This window comes from Phycodurus eques, chromosome 7 (assembly GCF_024500275.1).
Source record: "Phycodurus eques isolate BA_2022a chromosome 7, UOR_Pequ_1.1, whole genome shotgun sequence".
NCBI lineage: Eukaryota > Metazoa > Chordata > Actinopteri > Syngnathiformes > Syngnathidae > Phycodurus > Phycodurus eques.
In genome coordinates, this window is record NC_084531.1 from 31712286 (window position 1) to 31739854 (window position 27569).

General features: G+C 46.0%; 1 protein-coding gene across 3 annotated transcripts in view; it reads right to left on the bottom strand.

The window, feature by feature from the left end:
* The window catches only part of si:cabz01090165.1 (uncharacterized protein LOC100333421 homolog), a 47581-nt gene that overhangs the window by 8704 nt on the left and 11308 nt on the right, over positions 1 to 27569 (bottom strand). For all 3 annotated transcript variants that reach the window (XM_061681662.1, XM_061681661.1, XM_061681660.1), the window contains exons 2-6: positions 5029 to 5136; positions 3177 to 3450; positions 1751 to 1951; positions 345 to 511; positions 21 to 261 (exon numbers count right to left, since the gene is read on the bottom strand). In XM_061681662.1, coding sequence (XP_061537646.1) covers positions 21 to 261; positions 345 to 511; positions 1751 to 1951; positions 3177 to 3440 — 873 coding nt within the window. In that variant the 5' untranslated portion in view covers positions 3441 to 3450; positions 5029 to 5136. The remainder of the gene's footprint in view (positions 1 to 20; positions 262 to 344; positions 512 to 1750; positions 1952 to 3176; positions 3451 to 5028; positions 5137 to 27569) is intronic.

A 27569-nucleotide genomic window follows, 5' to 3' on the forward strand; every position in this document is an offset into this window, starting at 1 on the left:
GTACTGTGATGACTGCCAACCTCTCTGATGGTCCAGAAGTACTTCCCAGCGAGGTCTCTCGGGGAGGCGCAGGTCTCCAGGTCGTCCTCGCGGGTCAACCGCCGTAACCAAACTAGCTCGCAGTTGCAGTGCAGTGGATTCCCACCGAAGCTCAGAACCAAGGCCGTCAGCGGCGAGCCCTTCATCTTGGCGTAGACGGGGATGCGCAGGAACAGCGGGTCGGGCGGGATCTTCTTCAGCTTGTTGGACGTCATGTCCAGCCTGTACATAACAAAAGGCCACAAAAACAGAATTTTAATGGGAATGTCGGGACCGGCTCGGTGACAGCCAGCTTCCGAGCGCACCTGGCCAGCTTGTGCAGGTTGGAGAAGATTCCCTCGGGAACGCTCTCAATGAGGTTGTGGTCCAGACTGAGCGTGTTGACGCTCACCAGCATGGAGATGGTCTCCCACGGGACGTCCACCAAGTTGTTGTAGCTCAGGTCCAAGTCCTCCAGTGTCTCCAGAAAGTCCTGCCAAGACAGGGTTCAATTAAACACGGGACGAGGAATCAAGGTGCGTCCCAATCAATTAGAAATGCTGGAAAATGTATTACACTGGTGCAATTCAAAAACCAAACTCACAGAATAAAATTTTTCTGAAAAAGATCTTATTTCTTTCTTAATTTCAATGATTGTAGCTGTTAGACGAATATTTCTTTGGACTTCATTCATGTGATTTATTTTTTGTTTCAATTCCAGAGAACAGCTGCTCACACAGATACTACCAACAGAAGATGCACAGCGTTCGAGCCGCATGTACACCCTGCAACGAAATGATTGCAGGGCGTCTGGGGTTGGGTTAGGCAGCTGTTGCACTGCATTATGGTATTTGTAGTTTGGTTGTCCTCAGTGCGTCACAATGTGCCATGAATAAAGACTTTTGGTGTGGTGGCGTTTGCCAGCAGGCTTTACGCGGTGACTGTTATTATGACTCGTTCAGGTCTTTTGTACAGACACGGCATAGGAGTTAAAGTGGGGTCATTTCTAATTGTGTACTTTTGGCACCATTTCAGTGACAGTGCGATTAATGACATTTGAGTCTCTTGCGACATTCAAGAGGCACCAGTGTCAAAAATAAAGTAGGTATTGCTGTGAAGAGCAAAGACATTATTTTTACACAGGCTGCGCGGGCCTTTGCATGCCATCCATCCATCCATTTTCTGAGCCGCTTGTCCTCACTCGGGTCGCGGGCGTGCTGGAGCCTATCCCAGCTATCATCGGGCAGGAGACGGGGTACACCCTGAACTGGTTGCCAGCCAATCGCAGGGCACATAAAAAGAAACAACCATTCGCACTCACATTCACACCTACAGGCAATTTAGAGTCTCCAATTCATGCATGTTTTTGGGATGTGGGAGGAAACCGGAGTGCCCGCAGAAAACCCACGCAGGCACGGGGAGAACATGCAAACTCCACACAGGCGGGGCCGGCAATTGAACCCTGGTCCTCAGAACTGCGAGGCAGACGCTCTAACCAGTCATCCGCTGTGCCCCTTTTGCATGCTATTTATTAAATGCTTCCGCGATCTGGAATTAATTTCTTCCCGGGTCCAAAAAAGGCTGAAAACATTGCATTAATGATTGCTGCAGTATATTAATTTGACTATTTTAATTCAACTTGTGATATGAAATACATTTCCACCATTAAAGAATTAACTGACATGCACCTGCATTGTGGAAATCTAGAAACGTGAATAACGCATTATTGTACCTGGAAGGCTCCCTGGGAGATGCGGTGCAGCTGGTTGTTGGCGAGGATGAGGTGGCGCAGGTTGACCAGGCCCTGGAAGTGGGCGTCGTCCAGCGTGGTCAGACGGTTGGCGTCCAGGTGGAGGGCGTGGAGATTCTGGAGGTCGGCGAAGGCCAACGGGCGGATCTGACTGATGGTGTTACGGCTCAGCGTCAGGTGGATCTGATGACGACGCAACAACGACAACAGCAAACAAGCCGTTAGCCGCTAATGTTGTAGATCAATAGATGACCCGCATAAGACACAGACGGACGATCGGAGGTGAGCTCGGATCCTGACTGAACACACACAGGGTTTTAGAAGCGCCTGGTACACAAACGGGAGGTCCAGTCCCATTCTTGGAAGCATGAGGACATTCAAAACAATGAAAGGGTATTTCTTTAAAAGGAAGTTTACAGGTGTAAACATGTTTTCATACAGTTATATTATCAGGTCAGAATGACCGCTTCTTTGTGAGGGGTTCACATTAGTTTGTTCCACCATATATTCATTTCATTCCCTTTTGGGGTCAGAATGACCCCTTCTCTGTTGTGGGTTCACATTATTAGTTGGTTCTACCATACTAGCTACTTAGGATGTTGTTGGTGCTAGCTGCAAGTTTCATTAGCATATTAATATGATGAGCCAATTGTACAGCTCTGGAATAAATAAAAAGACCACTGCAAAAATGATCAGTTTCTCAATTTTGCCATTTACAGGTTTACGTTAAGAGTAAAATGAACATTTTGTAAACTACTTATAACATCGGGCGGCACGGTGGACGACTGGTTAGAGCGTCTGCCTCACAGTTCTGAGGAGTGGGGTTCAATCCCCGGCCCCGCCTGTGTGGCCCATGTTCTCCCCGTGCCTGTGTGGGTTTTCTCCGCCGGGCACTCCGGTTTCCTCCCACATCCCAAAAAACATGCATGGTAGGTTGATTGACAACTCTAAATTGCCCGTAGGTGTGAATGTGAGTGTGAATGGTTTTTTGTTTGTATGTGCCCTGCGATTGGCTGGCAACCAGTTCAGGGTGTACCCCGCCTCCTGCCCGATGACAGCTGGGATAGGCTCCAGCACGCCCGTGACCCTAGTGAGGAGAAGCGGCTCAGAAAATGGATGGATGGATGGACTTATAACATCATTCCAAATACCAAATTCAAATTGGTCAAAATACGAGTAAAGGTAGAATTGTTTTTTTTGGGGGGGGGGCTTGTCCTTTTTCTCCAAACCTGTACATTTATGTGGTTTCAGTCCCAACGGCCCTCTGAAGAAAAAACGAACTACAACGTGGTCTATGACAAAAATGTGTTTGACACCTCTGCCATAAGCACTGTAAACACACTAACAAGAAGCAGCTGCCCATCAGAATGTTCATGTAGCTCAGTGATGCTAATGAGGAAGTAGATACCAGGCTGGACATGTTGGCGAAGTCTCGGTGCCTCAGCGTAGTGATGAAGTTGTCCATGAGGCGCAGCTCGGCCGTCTGTCTGTCGATGTTGGACGGCACGAAGAGCAGACCCGTCTTAGCGCACAGAACCGTGTAGGACGGCAGGAGGTTCTGACACGTGCAGCGCTTGGGACACAACATGGACGACGACGCCGCGCCCAGGCGGACGAGCCAGCACGCCGCCAGGAGGACCAGGAGCAGCGGGGGCGGCGACGGGCCCCCCATGGTCAAACTCCTGCTGACAACACACATGCACACACACACACCACTCAGTTATACACAACCTGTTTTGAGTATAGGGATGGAAATTAAAAAATACTTTTTTATCCGATTCATCCATTCATAGGAAAAAAATTATTGACAGATTTAATCAATTATTAAAATAATTGTTAAGTTGGAGCGTTACAATCTAACACAAAGCAAGCCGATACAACGTACATCATATACAGTGTAACTCTGCAATACAGCTAACACAATGTCACACAATGTAATCCAAATAACTTCATGCAACATATGGTAACAGAATGTAAGAATATAACGCAACGCTACCAGATGTGACACAAGGAAACAGTGCAACGCAGTGTAACACAACATAAGGAACAATAACACGACTCAACACAAGACAACCTGACACAAAACACAATGTAACACAACGCAAGCCAACGTAACACAATGTCCTTTCACAATAACACAAAATAGCCTCATGTAATGCAACACAACCAAATGTAAATCAGCATAGTGCAGCAGAAGACGAAGAACAGGAGGCAAATGTGAGGCCTCGTCGTCGTCATCATCACTGAACACACTTATTTATTTCTGACATTTTCTTTATTGTGTTTTTACTGGACAGAAGGAACTTCCCTTCCTCTGGAAGCCCTGTGACAGGAAATGCACTCATGCACGTGTGTTTTGCTGGAGGCTTTGTGGTCCCCCACTAGGCAAAACACACATGCACAAACACACACTCGCAGAATGACAGACGAACACTCACAGGAAGAAAGACAGACAGACATACACACACACCCTACAAACATAAACACACACATATGTAAGTACCCACGCACACACACACACATAAACAGACAAACACACAGACTCACTGAAAGACAGACAAACACACACACATTCATAAGTACATAAACACACTCACACACAAGGATAGAAAGACACACACCCCACAAACATTAACAGACACACACACATACGGATAGACAAACAAATACACACACAAACACACATTCATAAACACAGACACACACATACATAAATACAGACACAGACGCATGGAAAGACAGACAGACAGACGGACAGACACACAAACACACACACACAAATTGACAGGCAAATATACAAGCACACACACACACACACACGTATGTATGACTACAGTGAGTAAAGTTGAGCACGTGTTTCGTCATGGCGACCACATTACCGCACGCACGTGAATGTACGTGTGTTTGTGTGTCCAGATGGCAGTAGAATCAGTGCAAATACCCACAATCCTCTGGGCCTCAAGACTCCGTCTGCTAGCGTGTCAACATCACGCGCACGAGCATGCACAATGGTTGCTTAACTGTGATGTTGTCAGCATTTGCATATTCATTACACGAACACACACAACACTCACCTTTTAACACACACACACACACGCAAATACATGTTCACAAACACACGTTCCCACTCACTAGTGAGGATTTGTGCTGAAACTTTGGCACGCTAAGGAGCTAACAGGACGCTAAAACGGATGTCCTTGTTGTGACACCAAGACGTGTGACATCATCGCAAGATTTGCCCAATCGGCACGCAGAAGCACCTGAGCGGCGATGGAGGGGGCGGTCCTCTTCACGTGAGCGTGGCTGTGGAGGCGAAGCTAAAGGCAGCACCGGGCCATCATTGGCTTGTCCGGGTGTCCGTCGGCGGCCTGCAGGCGAGAGACAGAAAGATGCTAATGTTTAAGTATTATGGGATACTTTTATATCACATGAAAAATCAATATGTCAGCAATCACGTCGTTAGTGACCCGCTACCTTGTTAGCCGAACAATACACACACACACATGCACACGTAGAGACACATACACACGGATCACCTCACACACACACCCTCATGTAAACATTCAGGAACATCCCACTTCCAATAAAAAGTTAGCATGTCCCCTGAGCTTGTACGGCGGCAGGAGGAAGTCACAAGAGCGAAAGTCAGAAGATGATTGACAGGTGAATGAAGCCGAGTGTTGGTTGCCAGGTGACCGGAAATGCTCTTGTTGACGATGTTGAAGGACATTTCATCAGGGGCGTCATAAAAACAAATGTTTGTCCCGCCTGGCCGCCTCTCCCGCTTCTTTAAGGCCGAGCATTCCGTAGCGGGAAGCGTTCCCGACATTCAAACAATCCATCACGCCGCCGCTCGCCGTCTTCGGCGCCTATGTCGCTCCATCACGGGACATTTTCCACGCCACATTAGCGCCGGTGCCTACCCGCCAATAAGAAAGTCGCCCGCCGTGCAGCGGGCCTCCGTCGCTTTGGCTTCCCGCTGGCTGATGGATGGATGCTGCGACGTCGTCTCAGTCCCGCCGCACGCCGCCATCCGTCAAACATCCATCATCCTTCCGCCTATCCCCGGGTGAAGTCAAAATGCAAATGGAGCAACGAAGGAAATTTGATGCCCTCGCATGTGGGCAAGGAGAGGCACAGTCGCCGATGCACTTTCAGATGTTGACTGAACGCCACAAAAAGTCCAATACAAATAGGAAATGAACACACTTGCAAGGAGCTGTTGTAGGCCACCACTCACACGTAGACGTTCACATGTGGACTAACTGGACAACACAACTTCAGCTCCTGATGGCACTCGCTAGGCCACGCCCCTTTTTGGCACACATCCAACACACGATTATGCTTTTAAAAACAGTTTAGTTCTTTACATTCTCTTTTATCTTTTCTTCTGTTTTTATGCGCCGGCATGGTGAACGACTGGTTAACACCTCTGCCTCACAGTTCTGGGGACTGGGGTTCGAATCCCGGCCTCGCCTGTGTGGAGTTTGCATGTTTTCCCCGTGCCTGGGTGGCTTTTCTCCGGGCACTCCGGTTCCCTCCCACACCCCAAAAACATGCATGGTAAGTTGATTGAAGGCTCTAAAATGCCCGTAGGTGTGAATGTGAGTGCGAATCGTTGTTTGTCTATGTATCCTGCGATTGGCTGGCGACCGGTTCAGGGTGTAGCCCGCCTCCCCCCCGAAGATAGCTGGGATAGGCTCCAGCAGCCCGCGACCCTCATGAGGACAAGCGGTTAAGAAAATGGATGGATGGATGGATGTTTTTATGCAGTGCTACACGCTAACCTTTCACAACAAGGTCATCATAGATACAATCATCACACACACAAAGGCACGCATGCACAAACAAACACGCACACACACACATGCACACATCATCATAATAAGCCCACAGCATTAGGACCATGTAGGGAATCAAACCAGCACTCTTTGGTGTGCTAAACGTACATGAGACCACCTCCTAAGAGGGAAATAGCACACACGCACGCATGCACAAAGACAAGCAGCTATCGAGAAGTTCCAATAGGAAGGTCTTCTGCGCTTCCTGGAGACAAAGCTTATTTTTAGATGACACACACACGCACACGAATACAACATACACACACGCACAGAGGACTTTGTGCACACATTCTTTCATGGTATACATAAGCAAATAAAGACGAAAGATAGCATAATGTGTATAAAGTATAAAGTATAATGTGCGTGTGTGTGGTGTGTATGTGTGAGTGTGTGTGGTGTGTGTGTGTATTCGAGCCGCTCTGTGTTTGTGTGTGTTCCAATTGGCAGGCGATCATGAGGACGTGTGGCAGGCAAAAAAGCCGCGGTGTGATTCCTCGCATGGTCCTGATGCTCAGTGGACTTATTATGTATGTCTCCAAAGTGTTCTCTGTCAATTGACTGACTCTCTGTTGTCGTACTCGAGCGGCTCCAACTCCCGGAGACACATTTTTTTGGACATAGCAAATAAAGATGATTCTGATTCCGATACTTCTTTGTGATACAAATAATAAATAATTATGAGTACAGTGGAACCTCAATTTAACATACCCAGAAACAGTGGATTTCGGGTTTTACGGACAGCAAATAGGGTCCTGTTGGCAAAGTCCACTAGTTCCAGAATTGGCTGCTCTTGTTTACTGGCGCAATTAACAGACACAGACTGGGCCGCTGTTGTCACAGATATGAAGACCAGCAGTGTTGGGAAAGTTAATTTTCTCTACAAACTCGTTCCTAGTTCAGTTCACCGTTCCAAAAATGTTCAGTTCATAATTCTAAATTTTGCACTACGTTCAACATTCAAAAAAGGAACGAGTTCATAAGTCCACCCTCCCCCCCAAATGTTTTTCAGTGAAATGTATGAAATGCTTATAAGATATTCCTTTATTTATATGAATAAAGCAAATTATGATTTTATATAGGCCTACATAGCTTACAAATATATGTATTTAGCAGTATAGCGATCGCGATCAGTCATCTTTGTTGTTTACATTCGCCTGGAACGCTTTGAGTTCACAACTGGTACAATCCGAGTGGGATAAATATGACTTCCTAATTTTATGGAATGCAGCATTAAACCAGAATATACAGTGAACATAACAAAGTAACGCAACACAACACAATGTCATACAAAACAACACAAGCTAAGAATCGCCTCAGGGATTGGAATGGATGGCGACTGGACTGTTGCGCTTTGCCCTCTGATCCGAGTGGGCCGGCTTCATCTGTTCAGGTGCCTCAAGTTAAGGACATGCCCCTAACCCTTCTAGAGGCTTCGGCGTTCACTGGACTCTCCCTCGTGAAACCTGTTAACACAGCCATCGTTCCCTGGAATCTCCGCGATTGACGAGATTAACGGGGAAGTTTCCAGAGAACGACGAGGCCCGCCCCTCTCAAGGCATCTTAACGAATGTCGTTTTGCATCTTATATTCAGCTGTACAAAATGTTGTAAGTCTGTATTGTTTGGTTGTTCTTTGTTGATGTTAAATGATTGAGTCTCTTCGCAAGGGCCGGCTGGACGGCGTTGTATGTTGGAGACACAGTAGGTGGTGTCATGGGCCATTTCCTCTGTTGAGTGAGGCCCTTTCTACCTTCACATAGATGGCCTCTCTCAGGTCTATTTTAAACCATCTGTCTTCCCTGTCCACAATATGAACATTTTTGTTTATGTTTGTTTGGGAGGTGCAGGTAGACCGCTGAGTCTTGACCTGAGGATTTGGCCCCTCTGAGTCTGCTCAGTGGTTGCTTACTTTGCCCAATATATGCATCTGTGCACTACTTACTAATAGCAGATTGCTTTGGTAGGTGTCGGGTGTCCGCTCTTTGGGTGTACCAGTCTTTGTCTCGGGTTGTTCCCAGGTTTTAAGTGTACCTGAATGTTGTCCATCCATCCCTTTTCTGAGCCGCTTGTCCTCACTAGGGTCACGGGCGTGCTGGAGCCTATCCCAGCTGTCATCGGGCAGGAGGCGGGGTACACCCTGAACTGTTTGCCAGCCAGTCACAGTCATGCCTACGGGCAATTTAGAGTCTCCAATTAATGCATGTTTTTGGATGTGGGAGGAAACCGGAGAGCCTGGAGAAATCCCACGCAGGCACGGGGAGAACATGCAAACTCCACACAGGCGGGGAGGTGGATTGAACCCGGGTGCTCAGAACTGTGAGGCTGACGCTCTAAGCAGTCGGCCACCGTGCCGCCACCTGAATGTTGTGTTGGTTGAAAATTCTTCCGAGTTTCTCAGACAGACCTGATACATATGTAACGACAAAATTGTTGCGTCTGTCGCTCTTTTCTCGTCCACCTTGTTCTCGTTCCCTCAGGTAGGGGATGACCAGCTGGGAGGGCCTCTCAGGTGTCTTCCTCCTTCTCTGATTGGTGACATTCCGGTCTGACAAGGGTTTTACTCTTATATTGTGTCAGAGTTCCAAGTCACCCACTTGATAACTTCTTGCACGTTAAGCAGGTAATCAATCTTCAAATAAATCATACAAACGACAACAAATATTGGCATTACTGTCTGTCAAGTAACAAATACGGTGTAACCTCGATAAAAAGGACTGAGATATAATGGATATTGGATAAAACGGACCGTCGTGACTGAACAATGTGTTCAAAAATAGTTTCCATTTGTCACTTATAATGCTGTTGACAAAGTCTGGTAGTTCAGAATTGGCCGCTGTTGTTTATTGGCGTTGTGGCGCAATACAGGCAGAGAAAGGGAGTATTTCCGGGCCACAGATATACAATATGACGAGATCCAATTCCAAAAGACATGGCTTCTGTGCCTTTGTGGTGCCCATGTTGAATGTGAATGAAAACAAAACACCAGTCTTTGAAGTCTGGAACATACTATTTTTTGGTAAAGTATTTTTTTTTTGTCAAGCTGTTCACGTTTGGCAACGGATTTGGAAGTAGGAAGCACACTAATTCCTCATGGCTCATGAAAGTGACTCGCCTATGATGAGTACTGTATGTTAACAATGTCACCATGACCAAGCACATTGGTGTGGGAAGTTTGGATAAATTTATATATAATTTTATATATAATATTAGATTTTTAAATATTTATTTAGAATAACTGTACTGGGTGTTTTAGGCCACAAAAAAATAAATAAATAAATAAAATACAAAACTAAGTTTGTACTGTACAGTAATATGGGTGCATATATCCATCCATCCATCCATTTTCTGAGCCGCTTCTCCTCACTAGGGTCGCGGGCATGCTGGAGCCCATTTCAGCCATCATCGGGCAATCGCAGGGGACTTACAAACAAACAACCATTCGCATTCACACCTATGGGCAATTTAGAGTTGTCAATTAACCTACCATGCATGTTTTTGGGATGTGGGAGGAAACCGGAGTGCCCCACGCAGGCACGGGGAGAACATGCAAACTCCACACAGGTGGGGCCGGGGATTGAACCCCGCTCCTCAGAACTGTGAGGCAGAAGCTCTAACCAGTCGTCCACTGTCCACTGGGTGCATATAGTTAAAAAAAAATAGTGCTTCAATGTAACGGACAATCAGCTATAACGGACGACCTTCCAGCCATATTAGTCCATTATATTGAGGTTAAACTGTTCCTTCAAAGTCGGGCTGCAACGATTATTCAAATAACTTCAATAATTCCATTACAAAAAAGTTGAAGCAAAATGTTTGCCTCAAAGGTTCGCTGTGATTATTTTTCCCAAGGGAATAACGTTACTGCAGACTCGGGTAAAAGTCAGGAGGAAAGAATTCGTAAAAGGCAGAATGTCTGAAGTTTGGTGTCATTTCACACCAATGTGTCAACTACAGAGCGGAACTAGGAGCTAATCAGCTAATCTGAGCTCATTAATAGAACCTATTTTAACATTTAAAAATCGCTTTACTGAACAAACGCAAACAAAACAAACACATCACAAGCACCTTCGGCCACAAGCTGCACGGTCGCAACTGACGCCCGCTGAGGCACTCGGAACGCAGACTGGCTAACGGTTAGCCGGTTAGCAACCAATCAACTCTAAGCTTTCATTGGCTGACTGCCATATCACTCACCAGGCCAGGTCACACCTTTTAAACCACATATATCCAAAGTCACAGATACTGTAGTGTAGAATCGAAGGATGGTGACCCCAAGTGGACAAAAATAATACTTGCACCTCACATGAATACTTTGCTTTGGTATTGTAGTTTAATAATGCAAAATAATTTTGTGTCTGAAAAAATATTTGATAGCTGTAGCCCTACTATAAAAGATTCACAAACGTGAACATCTTTTGACATAAAGTGCAAATAGAAAAGAGCCAAACCCGCACCGTTGTGTTGCTGAACAAACATTTGCGCCGCTTGCCGGTCTGTCACTGGATGAGGCCCAACAGAAACATGAAGTGACTCCAAGAAAGGTTCCGACCCAACTGAAAGCTTTACAACCTAAAAATAAACCGAAAACTCTCCGCAAATTCAATCATCAAGATACCTTCTAATGGTGATAATGATGATGATGAGGAGGAGGACGAGGAAGAGAAAAGATATGTTCAATAAAAAGTGCTGCAGTGAAATGTGACATTTTAATATTTTAGCACAAGTGTGTGACATTTGCATGTGGCACTCTTATATTTCCATCCATCCATTTTCTGAGCCGCTTATCCTCACAAGGGTCGCGGGAGTGCTGGAGCCTATCCCAGCTATCATCGGGCAGGAGGCGGGGTACACAACTGAACTGGTTGCCAGCCAATCTCAGGGCACATATAAACAAACAACCATTCGCACTCACATTCTCATCTATGGGCAATTTAGAGTCGTCAATTAACCTACTACGCATGTCTTTGGGATGTGGGAGGAAACCGGAGTGCCCGGGACGGGGAGAACATGTAAACTCCACACAGGCGGGGCCGGGGATTGAACCCCGGAACCCAGAACTGTGAGGCAGACGCTCAAACCAGTCGCCCACCGTGCCGCCCTCATAAATTTTGTTAAATAAAATAAATGCTTAATAAGGGCAAAATTTGATGGCAACCATCGTCTTCACTCACAGTCTCAAACGCATTAACAAACACGCACACACACACACACACTCTCGTCTCGTGGAATCACAACTTATGGGGACTCATCTGGACAGGGTCAAACGTTTGTTTGCGTGCGTATACGTGTGCATGTGTGTGTGCGTGTGTGCGGGTGCGCACACACGCACACACACCTGTTGACGCAGGGTGTGTTTCCGTGTTGATGCCAAACAAAGATGGCTTTCATTCTGACACGTTTGCAGTCCTTAACTCATTCACTGCCACTGACATTTGTATTGGTCAAGCCTTTACTGTCGCTGATGAATATATCCGCCAAGTACATTTTTCACTGGGTAGGCTTGGAAGAGGGTCTCGCCCAGGTTTGTAAACCTCTGTAATGACTAACAGATCCCTGCAGGTGGCAGCCTTGTATCGCTTTGGATTTGAGATCAACACAGCTTTTGAGGAGAAGATAACGATTAGAAATGGCAACACGTTGGAAGTCAGTCCAACAGAGTTTGCACATGTATGCTTTAGACAGAATATGTGTCCCGGTAGGTAGTAGAAAGTGTGTCATGATGTTGGGAAAAGATGACGCAGTTGATGGAGTGAATCACGAACACCATGTAAACAAGCTGCTGTTGTTCAACTGAGCCATGCGCTGAGTCAGCGTCGCCCACGGTGCGTTTTTAGTTGCATATTTGTAAAGAAATTATTAATGCAACCCTATGGGGGGCATAAGGGTTTATCCCAAGCCCGGATAAATGCGTCAGGGTTCCGTCAGGAAAGGCATCCGTCTTAAAACTTTTCCAAACAAATATGTGCATTCATCCAAAGAATTCCATAATGGATTGGTCGTGGCCTGGGTTAACAACGTCCGCCACCAGCGCCGTTAACCTGCAGGGTGCTGGTCGAAATGCAGCTAAGGCAGTAAGGCTAGAGGTTTAGGGGCAGGGTTCAAATTATTTTATCATGGTGTAGATGGGGAGATAGATGGATTAGGGGCTATTTTAAAGGAAGAGTTAGCTCAGAATCTATTGGAGGTGAAAAGAGTATTAGATCGAGTGATGAGGCTGAAACTTGAAATTGAGGGTATTATGTATAATGTGATTAGTGGCTATGCCCCGCAGGTAGGACGTGACCTAGAAATGAAAGAGAAATTCTGGGAGGAGCTAGATGAATTAGTTCTGAGCATCCCAGACAGAGAGAGCCGTGATTCGTGCAGATTGTAATGGACATGTTGGTGAAGGAAACAGGGGTGATGAAGAAGTCATGGGTAAGTTTGGGATCCAGGAAAGGAGCTTGGAGGGACGGATGATGGTAGACTTTGCAAAAAGGATGGAAGTGGCTGCAGTTAACACTTTCTTACAGGAGAGACAGGAACATAGGGTGACATACAAGAGCGGAGGTAGAAGCACGCAGGTGGATTACATCTTGTACGATGTAATTTGAAGGAGGTTACTGACTGTAAGGTAGTGGTAGGGGAGAGTGTGGCTCGACAGCAAATAAGATGACTCTGGTGGTGGGGAGGAAGATGAAGAAGACAAAGGCAGAGCAGAGAACCATGTGGTGGAAGCTGAGAAAGGATAAGTGCTGTGTGGCTTTTCGAGAAGAGGTGAGACAGGCTCTCGGTGGACAGGAGGAGCTTATCAGAGACAGGCAGGAGAGTACTTGGTGTATCTTCTGGTAGGCAAGGGGAGAAGGAGACTTGGTGGTGTAACCTAAAGTACAGAAAATCATACAAGGAAAGAGGTTAGCGAAGAAGAAGTGGGATTGTGAGGACTGAGGAGAGGAAAAAGGAATACATGGAGGAGCGATGTAGGGCGAAGGTAAAAGTGGGAAAGGCCAAACAAGAGGCATATGATATGTATGCTAGGTTGGACACTAAAACAGGAGTAAAAGGTCGATAGAGGTTTGTCAGACAGAGAGATAGAGATGGGAAGGATGTGCAGCAGGTTAAGGCAATTAAGGACAAAGTTTGAAATGTGTTGACTGGTGCCAGTCATGTCCTGGATAGATGGAAATAATACTTTCAGGAGTTGATGAATGAGGAAAATGAGAGAGAAGGAAGTGTGGTGGACCAGGAAGTGGCAATAATTAGTTAGGGGGAAGTTGGAAAGGCACTAAAGAGGATGAAAATGGAAAGGCAGTCAACATTCCAGAGCAATGTATGAAGGCAGCAAAACAGTGGTGATGTGTGCTGTAGATGGGACAGATGAGTTGAAGGTGGAGGTGGGAGTACATCATGGATCAGCCCTGAGTGCAGTGGTGAGCGATAGGCTGACAGATGAGGTTAGACTGGAATCCCCGTGGACCATGATGGTTGCAGATGACATTGTGATAAGCAGTGAAAACAGGGAGCAGGTGGAGGAACAGTTCGAAAGGTAGAGGCATGCACTGGAAAGGAGAGGAATTAAGATTAGTCGAAGTAACACAGAATATATGTGAATGGGAGAAGTGTAGGGAGAAGAGATCGAGAGGGTGGAGGACTTTAAATAATTGGGGTCAACAGTCCAGAGCAATGGTGCGTGTGGGAAGGAAGTGAATAAATTAGTCCAAGCAGGTTGGAACAGGTGGAGGAAGGTGTCAGGTGTGTTGTGCTACAGAAGAGTCTCTGCTAGGATAAAGGGCAAAGTTTTGAAGACAGTGGTGAGCCCAGCCATGATGTATGGATTAGAGACAGTGACAGTGGGTGATGAGGATGAAGCTGCCAGGCAAGAGAGCTTGAGGAAGACCAAAGAGAAGGTGAATGGATGTAGTGAGGGAAGACATGAGGTTGGTGTAGGAGATAGGCTTATATGGCAAAGGATGACATGCCGTGGCCACCCTTAACGGGACAAGCCCAAAGGAAAAGAAGATTTGTAAAGAAATTATTATGTTGGCCGGAACAGTGGTCGCTGGTTAGCACATCTGCCTCACAGTTCTGGGGACCGGGGTTCAAATCCCGGCCCCGCCTATGTGGAGTTTGGATGTTCTCCCCGTGCCTGGGCGTGAATGTGAGTGCGAATGGTTGCTTGTTTCTATGTGCCCTGCGATTGGCTGGCCACCGGTTCAGGGCGTACCCCACCTCCCGCCCGAAGATAGCTGAGGTAGGCTCCAGCAGCCCGCGACCCTCATGAGGATAAGCGGTAAAGAAAATGGATGGATGGATGATTATCTTGCCACCAAAAGTCCGTCCTCAGTCTTGCTTGTTTTATGGTTTTTTTTATATTTTAAGGCATCACAAAACAAAAAATATTAAGTAAAGTAATTAAATACATTGTTCTTGACGTATCTTTTCCCCAAAAACAAATTTTTTCGGACAAAAAAAGTTATAGAAACAAACTTTTGGTGAGGGAAGAGAGTCTACTGGCGAGCCACGGCTTTGGTCGCTTCAGTACTGGCAGACTAACACAATATTGTGCGGGTCTCGAAAGATCCGTCAACAGCAACTGACAAATCGGCCGGCAGCCAATGAATTAAGTATCCTTCCAGCGTCGCTCCTGTCCATGTTTGCCGGCAGGAAGTGGCACGTGGGTCACTTCAATGTTCCCGCTGTCAATTAGCGGGCTAAACGCTGCCGAGAGCTAACGAGCATGTATGTGTGTGCTAACAAGTGTGTGTGCGTGTGGTAATGGAGCCGACAGCGTGTGACGACTCATGATGAGCGCAATTAAATGGCAACATCTGTCACTTTAATTAGCCGCCATGATGCTTAGCGTGGCGCATGCCAGCACGGGCTAACACGCTAAGTGAAGACCGTCGTTAGCGTCTGACGTTTACTAATGACCACCTGCCGCTTCGAATGGCTGGTGATGTCATCACGTGCGTGTGTGGAGGCGGGGTCAATCGAGCGCTGCGGATAATACGGTGGCGCATGTGCTCACTGAACTGAAGTTTCAACTACAAACACTTTTGCGGACTTCCATCTTAAACTCACAATTGATGGTGTGCGCATGTTTGTTTGTGAGCGTGTGGCAGTGTGTATGTGTGTGTTTGTGTGTATGTATGTGTGCATGCATGCATGAGTGCGTATTTGTGTGTGCACCCAGAGAAGTTTGGTTGTGCGTGCATTCACGTGTGTGTGTGTGCATGAGTGCGATTTGTATATGTGTTTGTATCTGTGGATTAGTTTTGTGCATGTGTTTGTGTGTGTGTGCGTAGGTGTGTATGCATGTGTGTGGGTGTGTATGCATGGGTGTCTGTACCCCTGCACAAAAAGTATGTTCGTGAGTGCATACTGTATACACGTGTATGTTTGTATGTGTGTACGTGTTCATGCGTGCAAGCATGTGTTTGTGAGTGTGTGTTTTAGTGTGCATGCGTTTTAAGTGCATTTGCTTGTATCCGTGTGTGTGGGTGTGTGTATCAGGAGACAGGAAGCTGTGTCTGTGAATGCCAATGACATACGACACTGTGCCACAGTGTGACTGCACTGTGCTGTCAGGCGTGCGTGCGTGTGTGTACGGCTGTGTCAGTCAGTGAAGTGTGCTTCAATCAGATTAAGGCTCAACATCTCGTCTCCGTGACTCCAGCCTGTGGGGCTCCTCCACTATCAGACTGCACAGACGCACGCACGCACGCACGACCCCGACTCCAACTCCACATGCATCCCAATAAGTCCGCGTTTGAATCCCCCAAAGTCACGACTCTGCATGGTTCTCCCCAACTTCCTGAGTTCCCATGAAAGCAGATAAAGGTGGGGATTCGCATAAAGGGTTGCCATGGTAACCTGATTGGCACCCAGTGTTGCTGTGTGTTTGAACTCAGTGTTAGTGTCAGTGTGTGTGTGAAACGAACGCTTTGATGTCGGCGCGAGCGTGCCCAGGAAGCGGCCAGGAGGAGCTGAGCGCCAGGCAGCACGTAGCGAGCTTTTGAGCACCCATTCCCCACCCCCCCAACCCCCTCGCTCCATGTGTGCTGCTAAAAATGGCCGGTGTGAGCGCCCCTCCTCCTGCGTGTATTTTTACATGTATGTTGTGGATCACGTGGTGACATCACAACACGTAGCATAAGTAGCGTCGTTGCTAACCCTAACCCTTCCTCGGTATTCTAGAAAAAACTGATTGTTCTACACAGCGGTCATCAAATCAGTCCTGTGTTCTTCCATCACAATCTGGTTTGGTGCTGCTACAAAAAAGGACAAACTCCGACTGCAACGGACAATCAAAACTGCTGAAAAGACTGTCGGTACCCCCCTACGCACCCTTGAGGACTTGCACGCTGCCAGAACTAAGACAAGAGCGTGCAAAATCCTCTCAGACCCTCCACATCAGATGCTTGTCTGCTGCTTAATTGGTTAAAGGGCTGCACGAGGTTTGGCACGGTATGCGTTATTTAGCGTAGTATAGCAGTGGTCTAAAATGTTATTTTCCCTGGTAGGAAACTCCCTAAATACAAGCACCGTTCGAGAATAATGAGGGGTGAGTCCAGGTGTATTTTTTTTCAATTTCGTTTACTTGTTCGGTGAGCATTAGCAGTGCGGCGTTCGTATTAGCTTGAGGCGGAATGTAGACACCAGTGAGAATCAACGATGTGAACTCACGAGGCGAGTAGAATGGCTTACAGATAAAAAAACAGCGACTCCAAATGCGGGCTGAAGTGTGTGCTGAGCTGCGTGATGTCCGTACACCATTTTTTGTTGATATAGAAGCATATCCCGCCACCTTTTGTTTTCCCCGATAATTCCATGTCGCGGTCTGCCCGGTGAAGATGGAAGCCGGGAAGCATGACGGCGCCATCGGGGACAGCCTCACAAAGCCAAGTCTCCGTAAAGCACATGGCGGCGGAACGTCCGAAGTCTTTACTGGTCTTTATCAGAAGATGAAGCTCGTCCATTTTGTTGGGTAGGAGCGTAGTTTCGCGAGGTGGATCGACGGGAGCGCCAATCTGTATCCTGTCTTACGTAGCCTCACCTGGATGCCGGCTCGCTTCCCTCTGTGGGATCGCCTCCGCCTCCATGCGCCAAAGACTGCGGTCGCTGCTCCGGCGAGTAACTCAAAACTGAGCGGATTTGCGAAAGTTGGTGAAAGAAAGTCCGGAGTAGCCTCCTTGATGGTTAGCAAGTCTCCCCTTGTGTAAGTGAGTCGTGTAATGTCGCCAAAGACGAATGAAAAACACAAAAACTAAAACAATAGGCGTCCACACGGGTAGGTGCCATTTTGGATTACCATACATACAAGATTTACGCATGAACCTTTCTCTGATAGGGCTGAGTGTAGGTTCCTGTATGAACACATTTGTTGTGAGTTATAAAAATACCTGGTATTTACACTAACAGCCGCACACACGCTGTCCAATTCGCTTCTCTTTCTCTTGTTCATGCGTGCCAAAGAGCACCTCCACTTCATTGAGCAACTTCTCATTCAGAAAAATTATTTTTCTTCATTACCTTGCTCATTTTCTTTTTTTTCTGATCATGCAGAGATCTCCAATGAAGGTGTAGAACCATCTCAAGGATGATCAGAAGAAATGGGCAGCACCCGAGTTAAATATGAGTGTCACAGCAATAGGGTCTGAATACTTATGGCTGTGTAATATTTCAGTTTTTCTTTTTTAATAAATCTGCAAAGATTTCAACAATAAAAAAAAATTCTTGTCAATATGGGGTGCTATGTGTACATTAATGAGGAAAAAAATAAACTTAAATGATTTTAACAAATGGCTGCAATATAACATAGAGTGAAAATTTTAAGGGTGTCTGAAAACTTTCCGTACCCACTATATATACTGTATAGCGATGTATAGTGGTAGGCAAAACAATTCAACGCTCTTCCATTAGATGGCAGAAGGTCCAATAAACCTGATGCCATTCATACAACAGACAAAGTCACGGCTGACTTTGGGTTCAATTCAACAGATTTCACATTTCACCCTGAGAATGTCCATTTGAGAGGACAAGGAGACGAGATCAGTATTATTTCATGATTCATACTTCATACACTCATGCACACACACACATACACAAGTGCGCACAGCTAGCAAGTGTCACACGTGCCGCTAAAAAGCCCGCGAGCAGTCAAGTGACTCGCTAACTGCTGGCGAGGCGCCGGCGTGCGGGTCACGGCTCGCCTTTCTCGGCATTTTGTGCTGTTGGCAGCTGTGACTGTGCATATGTCGGTGTGCCGCTTTCACACTGCGTGAGCGAGCGCAGCTGAGTGTGGGCAGATGTTAGCGGCGTGCAGTCCAGCAGCGCTAACGCAAATGTTAGTGTGAGGCGACATCTGGCTGATGAGCAGCACAGGTAGATCAACGCCAAACAGGAAGTGATCACACAATGGCAAGCAGGACGTCACTCCGCAATGGCAAACAATCTTGCCATTCAGTATGTATCAGGTCTGTCTGAGAAACTCGGTAGGATTTTCAACCAACACAACATTCGGGTACAATTGAAACTTGGTAACACCCCGAGACAAAGACTGGTACACTCAAAGAGCGGACACCCGACACCTACAAAAGCAATCTGCTATTCATAAGTAGTGCGCAGATGCATACATTGGGGAAAATAAGCAACCACTGAGTAGACGCAGACGGGCCAAATCCTCAGGTCAAGACTCAGCAGTCAACCTGCACCTCCAAGTCAAACAGAGAAAAACTGCATATTGTGGACAGGGAAGACAGATGGTTTGAAAGAGGCCTGAGAGAGGCCATTATATGAAGGTGGAAAGAGACTCACTCAACAGAGGAAATGGGCCACAACACCACCAATTGCATCTCCATCGTCCTGCTGTCCATCCTGAAGAAACTTAATATTTCTTCCTCTTAACGATGAACAAAGCAACCAAAACAGCCACTTTTGGCCTTCAGGTGGCTTCACAACCAACGACTGCGGCTTACGGGGAGAAGCCTCTGTGCAAGGCATCTGAACAAGTGTTGTTTTGCATCCCAAAAGGCAAAACCTGTTCTTGGTTGTGTGGGCTTATAATTTAGAGGAAAAATAGTCAATTGTCACAGCAACACTCAGCCTAGAGCTGTCCTGAAAAAGCAAACGTGTATGAGCATATGAACCCTGCTCGGATGAGAGGCCAAATGTCTTCTAAGGCACACAAAGACAATCGGGGTGTTTTGTTGCGAATCTGCACCTTCCCGACCAAGGACCTTCCCGACCAAACGCCAGACTATCTTTTGTCTTTTAAGACGAGCCTTTAAGATGATCCTTTGGTCTGAGGTGTGTTTGGAGTGAATTTGCCTCTACAATCGGGTCCAAAATGGATTGGGGATGACAGTCTTAAATATTGAATAAATAAATAAATAAATATTGAACATGTTTATTTTTCAATATTTATGACCAAAAATCTTCATGTGTGTGGGAAAGCCAACCACTCCTGAATTACGACTCCGTGAATTGTGATGTGTAACGGAACGTAGCCAAGCCAATCAAGAAGAAACCTGACTGACGAACACAGAAATGGCTGTAAATTAAAAAAAACAACAAAAATGTCCTGCGCAATCTCGTCTTTTGTATCGGTTGGTTTCCCAAATGGCAAGAAGTATTTTTTTTAAAGCATGTCTTTTGATTGACAACATCGCCATTCTCCAACACTCCTTCAGGCCCTTCAGTAGCACTCAGGAATTTCTGTGTGTGGTGTTTCGTGTTGAGATTATCGGAGCACACTACACACAATACGAGCAAAACTGCTAAATTCCAGATTTTTTATCTTTATGTGTGGAGTCTGTAATAGATGAAAAACATATTTGAAGATTTGAAAGATCCTCATGAGTACCACCTCTATGATAACCAGAATACTCCAGGTAGGAACCATTGAACATCTATCCATCCATCTATCCATAAATTTTCTTCTGCTTATCCAGAGTCGGGTTGTGGGGAAGCAATTTAAGCAGTCCAGACTTCCCTCCCCACAGCCACTTCGCCCAGCTCCTCCAGGCCAGCCGGGAGACATAGTCTCTGCAATGTGTGCTAGGTTGTCCCCGGGGCCTCCTTTCGGTGGGAGGTGCCCGGAACACGTCACCAGGGAACATTTAACCCTCATCTGGCTCCTATTGCCCCTTGTATCTGTGATCCTGTTCTTTAGGTGAGGGTAGGAACGGAGATAGGCCACTAAATTGATAGCTTTGCCTTTCGGCTCAGCTCCTTCTTCACCACGACAGACCGATACAGAGTCTGCATGACTGCAGACGTTGCACCGATCCGCCTGTCGATCTCCCGCTCCATTCTTCCCTCACTCGAGAACAAGACCCCAAGATACTTGAACTCCTCCACTTGGGGAAGGAGAGGGTATTCGACCCTTTTCTGACTGAGGACCCTGGCCTCAGATTTGGAGGTGCTGATTTTCATCCGAACCTCTTCACACTTGGCTGCAAACATCTCCAGTGAGAGCTGAAGATCGTGGTGTCACCAGACCGGACACCCTCCACGCCTCGGCTGCACCTAGAAATTCTGTTCGTAAAGGTTATGAACAGAATCAGTGACAAATGTCAGCCTTGGGTCAGGTTGGATTCAATGTGTTAAGATATCAGAATCACCTTTATCTGCCAAGTATGTCAAAACCACAAGAGGAATTTGTCTCCGGTAGTTGGAGTTGCTCTAGTATGACAACAGATAGTCAATTAACGGAGAATACTTTTGATACATAAAAACATAGAAACACAGTCACTGAGCAATAAAAGTTTGTCAGTATATGTGGTAATGCTGCTCCAATTTATTTATTTATTGACAATTGTGTAAATGATGCGGAGTCCTCTCGCAATTTAGAGTAGTTTGAAATGACTGAATGAGTGAAAGTGTCCTTTTCAAATCTCCAATATAAGGTGTTCAAGTCGCCAGGTAGTCCTTTATTGTTCTCTGCTTGGGGAAATCGTCGCTTGCAATTGGTTAGCGATTGTTATGCATGCCAGAGTGATTTAGAGTCATTAGCAGTCAACTGTTTTTCGAACTTCACTAAATAATTTCTCTTTGCGATGTTATTTTCTTTTGTCAGCTGGTTTCTAGCGCAATTATAGAAGGCTCTATCACCACTTTGCTATGCGTCCTCTTTAGCCTGGCGAAGTTGCTTAAGTTTGGCAGAGAACCACGGCTTGTTGTTATTGAACATGCGAAATGAAGTTTTTATTATTAACAATTGTATACATTAGGTGACCGTTATTATACATTTAAATTTGTGTATTTGTCCGCAACTACGAATGTCGAAGCTTTGCCAAAACTGCATTCTGTGCAACTCCCACACACACATACAAACACACAACGAATGACACACATGGCGCATTAGGACATAAAGAGACAAAAGGAGGATTATTTTCTTCTCCCACTAAAACATGGATTAGTCATCTGCTCCCTTAATAGAAAACTGACCTCAATAATTCATGCGTGCGTGTGTGTGTGTGTGTGCGCGTGTGTGTGCGCGTGTGTGCGCGCGTGTGTGTGTGTGTGTGCGTGTGAGTGTGTGTGTGAGTGAGTGTTTGAGAGACCACGCCAGTGTGCGTTTTTGTGCAAGTGAGGATTTAGCTTCATGAGAGGGTCAAAATATTAGGAACAGTTGTCAGTGTGAAACAGTAAAATTTAACAAGCACCATTAATGAATATTTACCTAAATATTGTTTTATACAGTGCACTGCATATTGTGATCTTGTAAAATGTGTGTCAGTAGATTAAGTAATCTGTTTGATATGTTATAGACGTTAGCAAAATGGAATATTAAATATTATAATGTGTGTGTCTGAATCAGTGGGGACAAAAGCATGGCCCAGGCGTCACATACGGCACCATTCATTCCCAGATCTGGCCCACCGAGTATTTACATCGTCAAGAGTTCTGTCATATTTGTTGCATGAATTTACTCTTCCCCGCCCCACCCCAATAAAATCAGTATTTATTCACTCACTGGCGGCACGGTGGACGACTGGTTAGAGCGTCAGCCTCACAGTTCTGAGGACCCGGGTTCAATCCCCGGCCCCGCCTGTGTGGAGTTTGCATGTTCTCCCCGTGCCTGCGTGGGTTTTCTCCGGGCGCTCCGGTTTCCTCCCACATCCCAAAAACATGCATTAATTGGTGACTCTAAATTCCCGTAGGTGTGACTGTGAGTGCGAATGGTTGTTTGTTTGTATGTGCCCTGCGATTGGCTGTCAACCAGTTCAGGGTGTACCCCGCCTCCTGCCCGATGATAGCTGGGATAGGCTCCAGCACGCCCGCAACCCTAGTGAGGAGAAGCGGCTCAGAAAATGGATGGATGGATGGATATTCACTCACTGAGGGGGAACAGGCCTGATGCGGAATGTCATGTGACGATAACTACGATAATTATGATTACGATGATAACTATGATGACTACGATAACTACGATGACTGATAACTATGATGATTACAGGCTGATGATATGCAGTTAACAAACTGCTGTGATGGGATAACGTTATCGTTAGCCTACACAAATAAAATCTTAGAGGAAAATAGCACGTTTTGTAGCTAATTTGATCAGCTAAGATTAGCTGCTTGTTGTTGGCTATCTCACAGACACAACATTCGCACTATTTACGACTTTTAGATCATGGTATCTTGTGTTTTCTTATAAAAGAAAGTTGTGAAGTACAACCCCAATTCTAATGAAGTTGGGACGTTGTGTTAAACAAATAAAAACAGAATACAATGATTTGCAAATCATGGTTAACCTATATTTAATTGAATACAGAACAAAGACAAGATATTTAATGTTCAAACTGATAAACCTTATTGTTTTTCGCAAATAATCATTATCTGGCTTTTGCTTTGCATAGCAGAATTGCAAATTGCACTTACGGATGTTGCGCCGAATTAGGAATGGAATTTTATGACTGCAACATGTTCCAAAAAAGCTGGGACAGGTGGGAAAAAAGACTGAGAAAGTTGAGGAATGCTCATCAAACACCTGTCTGGAACATCCCACAGGTGACCAGGCTAATTGGGAATCGGTGGGTGCCATGATTGGGTATAAAAGGAGCTTCCCTGAATTGCTTAGTCATTCACAAGCAAATATGGGGCGAGGTTCATCTCTTTGTGAACAAGTGCGTGAAAAAATAATCAAACAGTATAAGGACAATGTTCCCCAATGTACAATTGCAAGGAATTTAGCGATTTCATCATCTACGGTCCATGATGTCATCAAAAGGTTCAGAGAATATGGAGAAATCACTGCATGTAAGCGGCAAGGCCAAAAAACAACATTGAATGCCTGTGACCTTCGACCCCTCAGGCGGCACTGCATCAAAAACCGACATCAATGTGTAAAGGGTATCACCACATGGGCTCAGGAACACTTCAAAAACCAATGTCAGTAAATATAGTTCGGCCCTACATCCGTAAGTGCAAATTGAAACTACGATGCAAAGCAAAAGCCATTTATCAACAACTCCCAGAAACCCCGCTGGCTTCTCTGGGCCCGAGCTCATCTAAGATGGACTGATGCAAAGTGAAAAAGTGTTCTGTGGTCCGACGAGTCCACATTTCAAATTGTTTTTAGAAATTGCGGACTTCGTGTCCTCCGGGGCAAAGAGGAAAAGAACCATCCGGACTCTTATGGATGCAAAGTTCAAAAGCCAGCATCTGTGATGGGGCTGTGTTAGTGCCAATGGCATGGATAACTTACACATCTATGAAGGCACCATTAATGCTGAAAGGTACATACAGGTGTTGGAGAAACATATGCTGCCATGTTTGTGCCATAATGCAGCCCTGTGGGGGGCACAAGTCAGTGCAAACTGTAGGCCGGTCCCAAGCCCGGATAAATGCAGAGGGTTGCGTCAGGAAGGGCATCCGGCTTAAAACTTTGCCAAACAAATATGAGCGTTCATCCAAAGAATTCCATACTGGATCGGTCGTGGCCCGGGTTAACAACGTCCGCCACCGGCGCCCTCCAGGTTGACGTCGCTATTCAGCTACTGTGGGTCGAAGTCAAAGAAGAAGAAGAGGTGGAAAGTGGGTTCTTCGGCAGAAAGAGAAAAAGAAAGCACAGAGCCTAGAACTGAATGTGGGGACTTTGAATGTTGGGACTTTGACAGGAAAATCTCGGGAGTTGGTTGACATGATGATTAGGAAAAAGGTTGATATATTGTGTGTCCAGGAGACCAGGTGCAAAGGCAGTAAGGCTAGAAGTTTAGGGGCAGGGTTTAAATTATTTTACCATGGTGTAGATGGGAAGAGAAATGGAGTCGGGGTTATTTTAAAAGAAGAGTTGGCTAAGGAAGTCTTAGAGGTGAAAAGAGTATCAGATCGAGTGATGAGGCTGAAACTTGAAATTGAGGGTGTTATGTGTAATGTGATTAGTGGCTATGCCCCACAGGTAGGATGTGACCTAGAGGTGAAAGAGAAATTCTGGAAGGAGCTAGATGATGTAGTTCTGAGCATCCCAGACAGAGAGAGAGTCGTAATTGGTGCAGATTGTAATGGACATGTTGGTGAAGGTAATAGGGGTGATGAAGTAGTGATGGGTAAGTACGGCATCCAGGAAAGGAACTTGGAGGGACAGATGGTGGTAGACTTTGCAACAAGGATGCAAATGGCTGTAGTGAACACTTTTTTTCAGAAGAGGCACGAACATAGGATGACCTACAAGAGCGGAGGTAGAAGCACACAGGTGGATTACATCTTGTGCAGAAGATGTAATCTGAAGGAGGTTACCAACTGTAAGGTAGTGGTAGGGGAGAGTGTGGCTAGACAGCATAGGATTGTGGTGTGTAAGATGACTCTGGTGGTGGGGAGGACAATTAGGAAGACAAAGGCAGAGAAGAGAACCATGTGGTGGAAGCTGAGACAGGACGAGTGTTGTGCAGCTTTTCGGGAAGAGGTGATACAGGCTCTCGGTGGACGGCAGGAGCTTTCAGAAGACTGGACCACTGCAGCCAAGGTGATCAGAGAAGCAGGCAGGAGAGTACTTGGTGTATCTTCTGGGAGGAAAGGAGAGAAGGAGACTTGGTGGTGGAACCTCACAGTACAGGAAATCATACAAGGAAAAAGGTTCGCTAAGAAGAAGTGGGACACTGAGAGGACCGAGGAGAGGCGAAAGGAATACATTGAGATGCGACACAGGGCAAAGGTAGAGGTGGCAAAGGCAAAACAAGAGGCATATGATGACATGTATGGCAGGTTGGACACTAAAGAAGGAGAAAAGGATCTACACAGGCTGGCCAGACAGAGGGATAGAGATGGGAAGGATGTGCAGCAGGTTAGGGTGATTAAGGATAGAGATGGAAATACGTTGACTGGTGCCAGCAGTGTGCTTGCTAGATGGAAAGAATACTTCGAGGAGTTGATGAATGAGGAAAATGATAGAGAAGGGAGAGTAGAAGAGGTAAGTGCGGTGGACCAGGAAGTGGCAATGATTAGTAAGGGGAGGGTTAGAAAGGCATTAAAGAGGATGAAAAATGGAAAGGCAGTTGGTCCTGATGACATTCCTGTGGAGGTATGGAAGCATCTACGAGATGTGGCTGTGAAGTTTTTGACCAGCTTGTTTAATAGAATTCTAGTGGGTGAGAAGATGCCTGAGGAATGGAGGAAAAGTGTACTGGTGCCCATTTTTAAGAACAAAGGTGATGTGCAGAGCTGTGGCAACTATAGAGGAATAAAGTTGATGAGCCACACAATGAAGTTATGGGAAAGAGTAGTGGAGGCTAGACTCAGGACAGAAGTGAGTATTTGCGAGCAACAGTATGGTCTCATGCCTAGAAAGAGTACCACAGATGCATTATTTGCCTTGAGGATTTTGATGGAAAAGTACAGAGAAGGTCAGAAGGAGCTACATTGTGTCTTTGTAGATCTAGAGAACGCCTATGACAGAGTACCCAGAGAGGAACTGTGGCACTGCATGCGGACGTCTGGAGTGCCAGAGAAGTATGTTAGAATAATACAGGACATGTACGAGGGCAGCAGAACAGCGGTGAGGTGTGCTGTAGGTGTGACAGAAGAATTTAAGGTGGACGTGGGACTGCATCAGGGATCAGCCCTGAGCCCCTTCCTTTTTGCAGTGGTGATGGATAGGCTGACAGATGAGGTTAGACTGGAATACCCATGGACCATGATGTTTGCAGATGACATTGTGATCTGCAGTGAAAGCAGGGAGCAGCTGGAGGAACAGTTAGAAAGATGGAGGCATGTACTGGAAAGAAGAGGAATGAAGATTAGCCGAAGTAAAACAGAATATATGTGCATGAATGAGAGGGCTGGTGTGGGAAGAATGAGGCTACAGGGAGAAGCGATAGCAAGGGTGGAGGACTTTAAATACTTGGGGTCAACCGTCCAGAGCAATGGTGAGTGTGGTCAGGAAGTGAAGAAACGGGTCAAAGCAGGTTGGAACGGGTAGAGGAAGGTGTCAGGTGTGTTACGTGACAGAAGAGTCTCTGAGCTGGTCATCCATGAGTGAAATTCACGTTTATGAGACATAAAAGTCAGGTTTTGCCAGAATCAGAGTCGCCTTATCTGAGCAGGGAAACAAGGCACCACTGATTATGTCCCCTGCTTCTCGTTACTTATACACACAATTTTACAGCCATTAAAACTATTAAATTTATTTTTAACATGGGGATTTCCGAGCTGCTCTTGAATGCATCATAGGTCGTGGCGCGGACACGAAGGAGCACTGGAGCTGATCAAAATAGAACAAAACAAGCCATTAACTTTTACACGTTAATGTAGACAATGTATGACAAATTAATAGGACCTGTTAACATTAAGTGACCAAGTTGAGTGAGTCGGTGATTGTGAAATGTCGACCGACAAGAAGATGTCTGTGACTCACTGGTCAAGCGCTTAAAAGTTAGTATTTTGATACACTTTGTTGTGTCATGGAATCAAATCAGAGCCCTGATGAAAGACTGATATTGTTACCTGCAGTATATTAGCTTGCTTGCTAACTATTTTAAT